The sequence below is a fragment of the Nelumbo lutea genome, chromosome 4 (assembly GCF_056320005.1).
Source record: "Nelumbo lutea isolate HS-2025 chromosome 4, American lotus-T2T, whole genome shotgun sequence".
NCBI lineage: Eukaryota > Viridiplantae > Streptophyta > Magnoliopsida > Proteales > Nelumbonaceae > Nelumbo > Nelumbo lutea.
This window is the reverse complement of record NC_142687.1, coordinates 34,841,823-34,855,441: the sequence shown is the minus strand read 5'-3', so window position 1 is coordinate 34,855,441 and position 13,619 is coordinate 34,841,823. Positions and strand designations below refer to the sequence as shown.

At 38.1% G+C, this 13,619-nt stretch overlaps 2 protein-coding genes across 2 annotated transcripts; one reads left to right on the top strand and one right to left on the bottom strand.

The window, feature by feature from the left end:
* Positions 1-349: 349 nt before the first annotated feature.
* LOC148855148 (uncharacterized) lies at positions 350-3,231 on the top strand. Its single transcript, XM_088986490.1, has 5 exons — positions 350-808; positions 915-964; positions 1,215-1,341; positions 2,310-2,414; positions 2,489-3,231. The coding sequence occupies exons 1-5, from the start codon at positions 697-699 to the stop codon at positions 3,112-3,114; spliced, it is 1,020 nt and encodes a 339-aa protein (XP_088842616.1). The 5' UTR covers positions 350-696; the 3' UTR covers positions 3,115-3,231.
* Positions 3,232-6,273: 3,042 nt separating this feature from the next.
* LOC148855147 (myosin-binding protein 3-like) lies at positions 6,274-10,792 on the bottom strand. Its single transcript, XM_088982315.1, has 4 exons — positions 9,059-10,792; positions 8,761-8,931; positions 7,221-8,647; positions 6,274-6,913 (listed from the first exon to the last, which is right to left on the bottom strand). Exons 1-3 carry the CDS (start codon positions 10,503-10,505, stop codon positions 7,254-7,256), a joined length of 3,012 nt encoding a protein of 1,003 aa, XP_088838441.1. The 5' UTR covers positions 10,506-10,792; the 3' UTR covers positions 6,274-6,913; positions 7,221-7,253.
* Positions 10,793-13,619: the final 2,827 nt, after the last annotated feature.

Genomic DNA, 13,619 nt, shown 5'->3' with positions numbered 1-13,619 from the left:
AATCGATTCGATTATATAACGTGGTGTTTGGAAGTGTGGGTGCTTTTTGGGACTGATTTTCAAGAAAAAATGCCCTTGCTTCCAAGACCCATTTAAAAAAAAAAAAAGAAAATGCTTTTGCCATGTAGGCAGTGAACAATACTATGATGTTTGATAAGGTGATTTTCATCACCATTTTTCATGTATGTAACAGGTAAGCACCACATACGATACACATCAGTCAACCAAAATAGAATCCCGACTTTCAAAATATATCCGATTTTTTAATAATCAGCTAAAACAATGAAATACATGAGCGTTTGTTGAAACACCTATATACATCCGGCGTTACACCATTTTTTCAAAAAACAAGCACGATTCCAAACATCTCCTAAAATATCAAATTCCAAATCGGATTTTCGAATAACACCTCTAGATGAAGAATCGTATTCAGGAGTGGGTCCCGATTAACAAGGGAATGGATCGTTGCAAGTCTGTGTCTGCTGTTCTTATCCGAATTAGGATTCCGGGATTTTCGTTGTAATTAACACGAAAAATGACATCACGGTCGCGTCTTCGATGCTCGCAAAGAAGCCGGTTCCTCTGATCCTACGAAACCGCTCTCATTAATTATCTCTGCATGCATTGTGTAATGCTTTTGGTCTTTTTGTTATACTTCTCGTCAAGACTCTAGGGGTAGAGGGAAAGTAAGAAGCCATGGCCGACAATCAGAAAGCAGAGCTGTTCGAACTCGACAATGGGACAATGCGAGTGAAGATCAGTAACTACGGTGCCACTATCACTTCCCTGCTCGTCCCTGATAAGCAAGGTACTTCCTTTTTGATCTGCTTCTGATTTTCTACTACCCCCCTATTCGAATTGAAATTAGGACTGTTTTGATGTTTGGGTTTTTTTTTTTTTTTTTGGGTTTCAAGGAAATCTTGCCGACGTTGTTCTCGGATTCGACTCTCTCGAACCATACCTTGTGAGTTCTGCATGCCCTTCATAAAAGAACACTTTTTTCTTTGATCTTTAGTTCTTTGATGAAGAAATTGACCATGGATCTTTTATTTCCAATATGATTTATTTGTTTTAAGCAAAAAAAAAAAAAAGGAACCCATTTCGTAATTTGTTTGAATTTTGGATGTTAAACTATGACAAACCTAGGTGATCTTCTTTCTCGGTGGGTTTTGGGACAATTTTCTCATGGTTGGTGTGTATCTATGTTTGTTCAGAAAGGTGCTGCCCCTTATTTTGGCTGCATTGTTGGTCGGGTGGCAAACAGAATCAAGGATGGGAAGTTTACCCTCAATGGAGTGGAGTACTCTTTGCCTATTAACAAGCCTCCAAACAGTCTCCACGGTACTGAATTTTGAGAAACTTTGGAGATCTTTTTATGTTCAAGTTTATGTCTGTCTAATGGCATGCAAATGGGCAGTGGAAGATTAAGAACTAAATGCTTGTAATTAGGGAGATATGTTTATCTGGTCCTTTGGTGCTTGGTTGCATTTATGGATAATTCACTTGATCACTGAATTCTACATTGCATCTGCTGATGCAAAAAATCACTATAGTATGTTGAATCTAAAAGATAGAGATGGGCAATTTATATAGTCCACACTCCAGACAGGTTTGTTGAACATGCATGCGTGTAGGAATCTTCTTTGTTATACATCCTTTTGGTTATTAATACAATTTGCTTTGTTTATTCTTTGATATGAAACTTGATAAACTTCTTTTATGGAAAATGAAGCTACATAGAAGAACATGGTTTGCATGGAAAAGAGGGAGTGTTCTCTAGAGAAAGGGATAAAACCAATTACCTTCTTCTGTGTAATGTTTTCTTCTAGTCATGGAAACAATTGAATTTGACAGGAAAGTTCTTGTATCATCGACTAAAGTTCATGAATTTTCTTTTAGTTGTCTGGTTGACACACCAGGGGCAGGAAAAAATGTTCAAGAGCTCTTCCATGAAAGGCACAAGGTTGGAATTGCTGTTGAGGCAGGATATTTAGTTCTCTTCGTCTGGAAAAGAAAGACCTGCTAATTCTGCATGTATATGATCTGCATTTAGTTTTTGATTGGAATTCATATGTTTTTTTTTTTTTTTTCCTTGAAGAAGTATAAGCAATTTTGTCATTTAGAAACTACTATGATCATCTACGAAAGTTCTGTTATGTTCTATTGGTTCTCTTTTACCCAAGATAAAGGTTTCCCTTTTCTTATTGAACTAGTGTTTGTGTACTGTTGATTTTCATAAACAAATTTGTCAGAGTTGATGGGTTTTGTTGCTACCTACATTTTCTGATTCCTATTTCCCTTCTTTCCAGGCGGCCACAAGGGTTTTGCTAAAGTAGTGTGGGAGGTTGTTGAACGTAAAGATGGTGAACACCCATCAATTACCTTCAAATATCATAGTCCTGATGGGGAAGAAGGTAAGCTTCTTGGGATTCTTGTTTTTATGATGTTCTGATTCATTTGCTGATTCTTTGGTTGTTTGCTAAACTAGGCTACCCAGGAGATGTTACTGTAACTGCAATCTACACGCTTACTTCAAGCACAACAATGAGGCTTGACATGGAAGCCTTGGTTGAAAACAAGCCCACTCCCATTAGCTTGGCTCAACACACCTACTGGAATTTATCAGGGCACAGCTCTGGGAATATACTTGAGCATTTGGTTCAGATATGGGCATCTCACATTACCCCAGTTGATGAGAATACCATCCCAACTGGTGAAATAATGTCAGTTAAAGGAACTCCATTTGACTTCACAACAGAGAAGAAGATTGGTGCCTCAATCCACGAGGTTCCTGGCTTGGGATATGACCACAATTATGTGCTTGACTGTGGGGAAGAGAAATTAGGCTTGAAACATGCTGCTAAAGTCATGGATCCCTCTAGCTCAAGGGTCTTGAATCTATGGAGCAATGCACCAGGCATGCAATTTTACACTGCAAACTATGTGAATGGGATTGTTGGTAAGGGCGGAGCTATTTATGGAAAGCATTCAGCGCTTTGTTTGGAGACACAAGGATTCCCAAATGCCATTAACCAACCAAACTTCCCATCTGTTGTTGTTCAACCAGGTGACAAGTATAAGCACACTATGTTGTTTGAGTTCTCAGTGGAGTAAAATAGGGATTTTGCAGAAGGGTAAATAGATGAGAAAGGACTGTTTTTAACTGAATGTGAGATATGACCTCAAGTAATAATCTATATTAGTGGAATAAATTGACATAAACTTAAAGCATGCACTATCATCCATTTTGTTTGGTAAAAAAGTATGGTGTTTTTTTCCTGCAATAAGTGAATTCAGAAGACGACTTGAGATTCATGTCCACCCCATGACAAAGGTTTCAGAGTCTGTTCATTGTTTTGACTTTTGATTCATCCAATTGAATACTCAACAGGGAAGTGATTTTTACTCGAATGTCAAACTATATTTTCTAGGCACTTGCTTTACAGTACTTCTGGCTATAAAGTATTTTGGACTTTGGACTTACCTGAATCTTTTGAATTTTAGCTCTATAAAAATGAATCTTTTGAAATTGGCTCTATAAAGTATAGGGCCTTGCTCTATAAATCAATCCCAGCTCAGGTATTCAGATTTTATTCAAGAAAGTAAAATGAAAAAAAAAAACTCTAGCTGGCTAATACAATGATACTTGATGACTTGTCAGTATTTTACCAAAAGAAATAAAAATAATGACTTGTAAATTACCATGTTGAGAAATTATAGTCAGAGTTTACAAATGATCCTTTTTTATCCATTTATATTGGGCGTGTTTGGGTTTAATTGGTACTCATAACTTTGAAGAAAATGAACAAAAGTACTTTTAGAGAACTGTTGGTCGTTTACCATCATTTTGAAGTGGTTGTCCATCTACCTAAAATCAACTTAGAGTTGTCCAAACAAAAGAGTGGTTGTGCAATTGAGTGACAACAATTTCTTTGAATAATGGGTGGCCTGGAGACCACCTGGAATGAAATAATTTTAGTGTGGCTTATTTGCAGTTTAGAGCAATTCAGCATCTAAAATGAGCCATTTTCTTAAACAATGGAGAACCAAGGTCAAGGTGGCCTTCTAGAGAAAATATGTAAAAGGGTGGCTTTTGGCTCTAAGACTCTCAGACTCTGACTTGCAGTCTCAAGCTTTTCTGCCTGAGGTTTTAGCATTGCCCCAACAATGGCCCCCACTATTTTGGCAATATTTAAACAGTAAAAGCAAATCAAAATTGGAAGGAAACAGGGAAACAGTAAACAATCACATTGACCTATTCCGCCTAAACGTGGTGGCATCCAAACGCCTCATAAGGTTCTCAATGGCTTATACTAGGGTGCTCTCCATTACTCAGAACTTTTGACAGGAGATAACACAGTTAAAGTTTTAATATAGAAAATATAGGCATTCAGCACTCAGCAGTGGAAAACAATGAATTTAAATAAGGCTACAAAGGTTTCTGTTTGTTAAAATTTAAATCAGGTCCATTTGAGGGTGATATGAATTTGAACCATTTAAATTGGATCAAATATGGATCCAATCGATATGATAATATTTTGAATGTTGTCTGTACTAAAGAGCCTTGAGTTCAGGGAAACAGTAAACAATCACATTGACCTATTCCGCCTAAACGTGGTGGCATCCAAACGCCTCATAAGGTTCTCAATGGCTTATACTAGGGTGCTCTCCATTACTCAGAACTTTTGACAGGAGATAACACAGTTAAAGTTTCAATATAGCAAATATAGGCATTCAGCACTCAGCAGTGGAAAACAATGAATTTAAATAAGGCTACAAAGGTTTCTGTTTGTTAAAATTTAAATCAGGTCCATTTGAGGGTGATATGAATTTGAACCATTTAAATTGGATCAAATATGGATCCAATCGATATGATAATATTTTGAATGTTGTCTGTACTAAAGAGTCTTGGGTTCAAGTCTAAGAAGTTTATTTTCATTTCATTTTTTTTTCTAGAAAACTATTTTTAGTCCGTTTCATTAATAATAGATTATAATTTATTTTTTTTAGCTCATTTATCGATGAAATTAATTATCCAAATTCGACCCAAATCCATTCTATATCTGACGGATAAGTTTCCATTTGAATTTGAGTAATAATTAATGAATAAATTTGGGTCTAGGTATATCTGATTCAATCCAATCTGTTTGAAGCCCCAAGTTTAAATTCATAATGCTATCATTCCCATGAACATCAATTATAAAGAATGCCAATAATAAAATGGGGTATGCCTAGATCCAAATTTGAATTGAATCTTATCCATTAGATTCATTACTCGGGTCAATTTTAGATATCGAATATCATTAATAAACTAACTAAAAATGATCAGAGAATATTATATATCATTAATAAAATTAACTAAAAATGACTTTGATGTTGTACCTAAATATTATCACTTTGTAATGGATCAGAATGGGATTGATCTATAATCCATTCAATTATAAATTTGATTGAATTCAAATTTCGTTAATTGGGTTGAAATCAAATTCGGACAAAAAGACACCGTTTGCAGTCCTAACCCATCAACAAACACAAGGGCCTGAGCATATTTTGATCTCTCTAAGGCTCCCTCATGCCATACCTCTGCTACAAAGTGGTTGTGACAAAAATCATGGTTTAATGCCTTCCAAACTTTCCATTCAATAATTTAAACGCCCGGCCAACCCAACCATATACCAGCAGAATTAAAAACACTTAACATTGAAATGAATATTGTAGACCAACAACCAAAGTTCTTTCCAATGTCAGGTCTGCTGATAATCATGTCTAAACAATAATATTTGGAGGGTATTTTATTAGTGATGACGAGTCATTTGGCCTCACTCCCACCAGGGAAAAAATCAATCTTTCCAGCATCCCAACAGAAGAAAAGGAAAGCAAAAAAGCCTTCAACATCAGAAGAAGTCAATGAAGCTGAGACTCTGACTTTTGTAATCTCATAACTACCTCTGTCAATTATAAATTATAAAGTTGATGTCCACATGCCATCCATCTTGCGCTTATAATCAAATTTATCTCTGCAACTGGACCCACTCTCACCACTCTGATTGCATAGTCTGCAACCTATTTTCAAACGCCAAGGACCCATTTCTTACATCCATTAGGGGGAAGAATAACTAGGTAACCACTTTATGTGCCCACACCTAACTGTAATTATTGTTGCTTAAAGCAAAATACATTTGAAGGAAACCCTTTTCTATTAGGTTTCTAGGCCGCCCATTTCATGAATATAGAAACCAAAAGAAGAAAGAAGAATATCAACTACTTCAAAACTAGTAGCAACAAACACTCACTTATGTAGATACAAAAGGATACATGTTTTGTACAGATACATCAGACTAGACCATCCAGTAGTCAAAACCCATATGATGAAATGATGCAAAGATGAGAAAGAGGAAAGGGTTGCTCTTCCTTGCCCATCCCCTAACAAATAAAAAAATTAAAGAAAAAAGACAAAAGAAAATGTGCTTGTCCTAACTGTCTATAAACTAATGCTGTCTACCTGGCATCAGAGTTTTTGTTGGATATCAATCAGCTTTTGGAGCCAGGATTTCTCACACTTACAATGACAGGGTGGCCTGACCTGACTAGCCTACACTCACACAGACACATGCTCACCCCCCTGCCTCCTCATCCTCCACCCTCCCCTGAAAAAGGTGGTGATGAGTACAGCCCACAAAAAGTTGGGCTTACTTGGACACCGAAAAGAAAAGAAAAAAAAGAAGGCAGACTTCAATTTTAATAGTCTGCTGCTCATACAACATTATCATCAAACCATACAAGAACCCTCCCCTCTCCTTGAAGGGGGCTCCTGTTACTAGTCATAAAAGACGCAAAATTCATACAGCGTCTTGTCCCATATGATCACTGCAGACTGTGTGCTAGTAGTTCCTCTGAACTATGAGAAAACAACCTGCATTCATCAAGAAGAAAAACAACTCAGTATGTATATTAGCAATATATTGATAAATACACATTCAAAGTAGATTGAGATATAAATAACAAATTCAAATGCCTATTGGGGTGCTTGAGTCTGCATTGTGTAGCATAACACAAGCATGATTACAACCATATTGTTGTCACGAAGAAAATGAATGTTATAGAAAAAGGAGATATGAATTTGATCTATATGGATTTATAAGAACTAGGTTAAAATAGAATTTATACATCAATATAGAAACAGTGGTATATTAAATGGAATAAAAAGGGTGTTATGTTACCTATTGTCTTTTGCTCAATGGTTAAGCAGAAAGTCATGCAAGAACACCATCACCCATGTTTCTTACACGGAGCTCAACGGTCCTCAGATCGCGAAGGTGTTGTAGAATCTCCTGGAGAAGATCCATCCCCTTGTCTCCTTTCTTCAAGGAGCTGATACAATGCTTCAGAAACTCTCTATCTGCCTCAAGAGCCTGCAGCCTTTCATAGACATGGTCCACCTCCTCCTCAATAGCATGCTTCTTTTTCTCTAATGCAAGCTTGGAAGCTGATGATGAGTTTTGCAAGACAACCGAATCAGATCCTTCTTGTTCTTCATTCACTACTACGTCTTCATCTTCCATGTCAATAGCATCAAAAAGAGGAAGGAGGTTCTTTGCCTTGCCACCAAGGTTTCTTCTCTCTTGGTAATATTTTGCGTCAAATCCCTCAGAGAAACCATTTGAAAATCCATTGAACTCTTCGCCATTCTCTTCTGCAAGATGTTCAAGGGGTTTTACATCTTCAAGGAGCTGCTCCTCATCATCTCCCAATGTGAAAAGCTTCTCTTCAAGTACCTTGAGCTGCTCTATAATTGAGATCCTCTCTTCCTCAAACTCAGCCAGTGATTCATCAAGAGTGCTCAAATGCTTGGCACATTCTAGCCCCTCAACCTCCAAATTTAGAACTGCATCAGTAGGAGTATAGATGCTGCTTTCCTGATGGCTATGGAAGCTATCTTCGTCGACAATTTCATGGTGAAGATCAATAGACAGATCATCACTATCCTCAGCATTGCTGGAAGAAGCAGATGAAGCTCTGCTCCTCCCACTACTGTTCTTGCTTTGCCTCATCCTTCTCTTCTCTTTTGCTTCATACTCAAGGACCTTCTTGCGATAAACTTCCAACTCCTTTTCCAGATCTTGCTTTTCCTTTTCCCTCTTGACCATGAGTTCATTTAAAAGCTGCAAAGCCTCTTGGTCATACTCAGATTGTTCTTCCATCATTCTCTGGTACTGCAATGCTTCCATCTGCATTGCAGCCTTTTCTTCCTGAAGCCTGGTTATCATAGCCATTGTCTGATTAGCAGCTATTGCAGAAGCACTCCTCTCTTCTTCTAGTTCTGCATATAAAGCATTTAGAGCCTTGCGTTCTGCTTTAAGCACCGATTTCATGCGATCAACAGTCAGAACCCCCTCGCCAGCTTCGAAATCACTAATGACACTTCCATCCAAAGACTCCTCCGTCCCAGATTCTCTTTTCTCCAATAGTAGAAGCTTTTTATGTATCTGGTGAAGACCATCCACATAACTGGGTGTTTCAGGGGCTTTCTCTTCCTCCATTTCATTGAGCTCTGAAGATAAGGATAAATGATGATTTATCCCTTGTTCTGTCCTATCAGCGGATAAGGTTCTGCCTTCTATGGTTGCTTCCTCAGATTGCTTGGAATCTAATACACAAAAACTTGCATTACAAACTAAACTCCTGTGCAAGAAAAGTTTCAAAGCTTCAAGCATAAAGAACTGGGTTGCCGGAGGACAAGAACAGGATTCTGCATCTTACCTTTATCATTGGCTGCACTTTCAGAGGTTGTAGAGCTTTCAGTATTGTTACCATGAGGAAGTTCATGAGCTCGAGTCTGATTGTTGAATTCCTGATCGAACACCTCCATCCCTGTCAATATCTCTGAATTGTTCTCATCATCCAAAATTTTTGAACCAGCTTCTTTAGGTGCTGCATACATCAATGGATTATAAAATTTCAAGATGCTTGAATTTGATATTTAAGCATGACCATATAAAGAACAGATGATTAAACCACTAAAATGGTTGGTTGTTCAAAAACAATTAATTCTCCATACCTGGAAGATCGACTGATTCCTTAACTTCTATCACTTCAAAGCTATAAGCTTCATCGGACAGAGTCCGAGTTGCTTGAGTAATAGCAACCTCTTCACTTGCGTCACCACCCAAATCTCCATTGCATTCATCAGTGTATAAAGTGGAAGAATTATCGTTCTCAGCCATTTCCGTGGATTCAATCTCCAAAGAATTTGTCTTCTCCTTTCCTTCATCTGCCAAAAGCTCAACTGTTGCCTCCACTACAATGTCTTCCTCTGCTTCAGCCGATTCAAATTGCGTCTCAACAGGAATTTCTGAATCCAGCACTCCTTCCTGATGAACATGCTTGTTCTGGTCTTCCTTTTTACAGCTGTTAAAGGTTTGGTTTTCAGAAGTTGCAGAACCAATCAATTCAACCGGGAGGAGGCAACGATCATTGACATCGTTGATACTCTCCAAACGCAGAGGGATGATTTCAAGAGATGCATCTTCTCTACGACAAACTTCAAAAACAATATCATCAGAGGATCGGAAAACAGCATTTGTACCTTCTGCAGAAATATTCGAATTCTCCTCCTCTGATAGCTCTTGCTCTGTTCCTTCAACGTCACCTACTTTATCATCTTCATCTGTCACCATTTCTTTGATTCGGATACTTGATGGAGACATCAAGCAGCCGACCTCTGCTTCCTCCTCTCTTGTTTCAACACCTTCCTCGACATCAGAAGGCACCCGATGTTCATCCTCCAATCCACCATCATCTTCTTCTCCTTCTCCCCTGTTTCTTTCCATCTCATGCTCATCGTCACAGCAGCGATCAGTCTGGCTATCAGATTTACATGGATCCGAGTACTCACCTCCATCATGCTCCTCACCAGTGGCATCAGTACTCAAATTTCCTTTCTGGGCATAATCCAAAACACCCCATGAAGGCTGAAACAGCAAATAAGGAGAGTAAAATTTGCTGCTCAAGCTCGAATCACAGCACGAACACCTCAAAACCTTCTCACCATTCTCAATGTTTTTCTCACCATGAGTTGAGATCACATCAATATCCATATCTTTCACCCAAGAAAAGAAAGCAATCCTTTTCCTGATATCGATCGACTTTCCATGACAATTAGGCCGAGAGGACGAGCACTCCTCACACATATCCTGCGCTTCCACCAACTTCCGGTGATTGGAACAGTAACCCAATTTAGAAATCTCAGAGGCATGGTTTTCACAAATAAGATCTCTATAAGAAGCATGCTCTTTTCCTGGCTCGAAGACATGATCGATTCTGGAACACCACAGACAGGGTGTCTTGAGGCCAAAGTAGTTTGCAAACTTGACAATCAGATAGGAAAACAAGGAGTTGAGGAGAAGGAAGAATATCAGAAACCATTCAAGAACTACATATACGAGAATTAAAGTGATCTTGTGTGTGTTCCTACTCAACATGGTCGCGAACTTGTTGGCAGCCATGGTTGCTCTATATCCTCTGTTCCTAACTATTTACAGTCGAAAAAGAGAGAGATTGATAAAAGAAATGCAGGCTAGAGACTGGTTTTAATGGCCTGAACTCTGGAGAAGGTCGGTTTGAATAAAGGATAGACAGCCAAAGAAGACTTCTTCTCAGAAATGAAAAGAAAATGAAGTCTGAAAGAAAGAACAGAGAGCTATGGAGAGAATGTTTTCGAAGCTTTTGACGAGCAGAGAAGCGGAATACCAGCTTGGAAGTTGGAATTTAGAAATGCTGGACTTATTTTCAGAAGCAAAATGTTGGATACTCTCCTCATATTATACTTACATACTCCGTACAAATCTTGACCGTTCACGTACGTAGGGCCCATTTAATAGATTGTATCTTAGACCCAAAGCTATCATAGTATACTGTCCACGTTGGATGGTTAAGGGTATCTGGGTGATTATAGGTCAATTTTTTGGATCTACCCAGTGCACAAAATGATCGGTTAGAGGCCCACAGTCCATCAATTCCGTCTAAAAATTTTATTTCAGCCCCTGGGCTTAGTGGGCTACCAATGACGCGGACAAGTTGGGCCAAATGTGAGCGTCTTCACCAACTTTTTGAAGTTGAGCGTTTGGCTACAGTTGTAAGCTATTCCTCAATGAACTGGAGTAACCATAAACCCGAAACCAAAATTTTCTTTTCTGCTTTTTTTATTCCGATTGGCCGTCCAGAGAGGGATTTCAAACTTGAAGAAACTCAATTCTTTACACGTGGCAATCTGGGTAGGCGCCGTCCAGGAAAGTATACAACATCCAACTAGATCTGTTCAAACCAGAGCTCATCATGACAACCAAACGCGACCAGGAATCCTCATCTAGGTCAAATTTTTGGCAAACACCATCCTTAGGGTTTTGGTTGGGGCCCACCCATCAGCATAAATAAACTGGTGGGCCCCATGTAAAGAGAAATGCGGGGTCTACAGTGGATCCTACGCCTCCCAATTCCATAATATGTGTCTGTCTCCTCTATATTATAACGTTCAATTACGTGTAAATAAAAAGATGATAACAGTGCAATTCTAGTATTCTTTTTTATTTGATGAGGCGGGTGGGTTCCCCTCCAAACAGCCGTAAGATAGGAACAATTCGTGGGACCAGCAGATCACTTTGTATCTCACATGAGGCCAATTTAGAATCCAATCTCAATTAAGCAAACCGAATAATTAATCAACATGCTTGGTTTTCAAGTAAATTGAATTCTCCTTGAATAATCCCATTAGTTGCCCTCTAAATTATAACATACAAAATGCGGACTGGGTCCCACCCGTTACTTGCCACGTGTATACATTTGGAATATCATGATCCACCAAATCACCAATAACCCGGTCCTACCAAGAGATCATTTACTCCACTAAGATGATATTGAAATATATGAGCTATGGCTGCAAATGGGTATAACCTAGAGTCAAATCCGAACTATTAATATTTGGATTTATTTTGAATCTTATCCATTTGGATTAGGATCGAATTCAGATATCGTATATACTCTATATAAGTTAAAAGTAGAAAATGATCAGAAGTTTATAATAAATGAACTAGAAATCACTTGTATATAAATTTGAATAGGGAAAATTTATGATGCGGAAAATATATAATATGGAAAGAGTTTTGATCGATCAAAACCCATTTACCCTGATTGCTTATCGCATTATGATTCCAGTTGAGTGGTTAAAAGTTTTTCAAATATCATAGTGGAACCTATTTGAATATTGAACTCGCCCTGCTCCATTCCATAATAATGCTTCTATATTCAATTAAGGTTATATATATAAATGTTTCAATAATGTAAGGATAAAGGAGTTGGATTTGATACGGTTCTATCTCAACGCATATCTCTATTTAAGGGTGATCTGAAGGTCGGGTCAATGCGGGCTTGCCACTTGACCCGACTCACTGGCATCCCTGAATAGGAGTAAAAGAGAAGTGGTCAACAAAAGTTACACGTAGGTTAAGGTTTTTTGTCCAAACAGCTACTTGAGGCTTATTGGGAAGTGAGAAGATGAGGTTAGGGTTTTGTCCCAATTTCCCAACTGTATTTGTCTCTGGTGGTTGGGTGTGAGACCCTCTGGTTTATGCACCTGTCTCATCCCATGGCATCAAGCATCTCTCTCTTTCTCTTTGCTAAGCCTTCATCAGTACTACTGAATAAAAAAAAAGGAAAGGAGAAGAAAAGAGGGAAGAACATGCATCAGAGACTGAACAAGGGTGAGAAGAATCCTAAAAATAAAAGCAAGTGAAAAAAAAAATGAAAAAGTAAATAATTAAATCCCATTTGGGTCCCCTTAAAAAGTACTGTGAAAATGTATTTTCGTAATTTCGTTTATTTCTTTTAATTTTTTGCTTTTTGACCAAAATAGTAATTCCGAATGACCATTTTGTAGAACACTATTAATTAAAAATGGGCCCGTAATAGAGCAATATTTAGAGAGAGAGAGAGAGAATTGTATGAAAATATAGGGTTGCTTGGGCAATCCAACATCCATGTGAAGCATTTAATAAGGCGTGCAAGCTCTTGACTAGATTGCTTAATAATTTTATGTAGCCCAAGAATATCAAGTTGTCTTGATCAAAGAATTCAAAATTAGACGGCCAAAAAGGAAAAATTATGCACAGGGAGCCCCACCGACATCATTCTTCTGCTGTCACCCATTGGACTAAACAAAAAGGGATATGAGAGGCCCATGTAGGGCCCATTGAAGGATCCACATAACTACCATCATTTGAGCTGCTTGTGAAGACATCCAACCGAATTATAAGATTAAAAAAAAATTATTTATATAATATTAGTTTTTTTTATTTTCTTAAACTCCAATTCCTTCAATTTAGTTTTTTTATTTTCTCCCACAGGCACACAAGCACTTTTCAGAAAAAAAATGGACTTGTCCAAGCTGGGGTGCAACTTGGCCTGGTTAAATTTTTAATAGACCCAAACCCTGACCGAACCGATGTGGTTGTAGGCAACCGGAGTTGCACCCCTAATCCAAGGAATGGCCAATGAGTTTTTTTTTTCCCTACTTCTTCATGTTTCAAATCAAGCCATAATTACGTTTATTGAGGGAGACTGTTTGC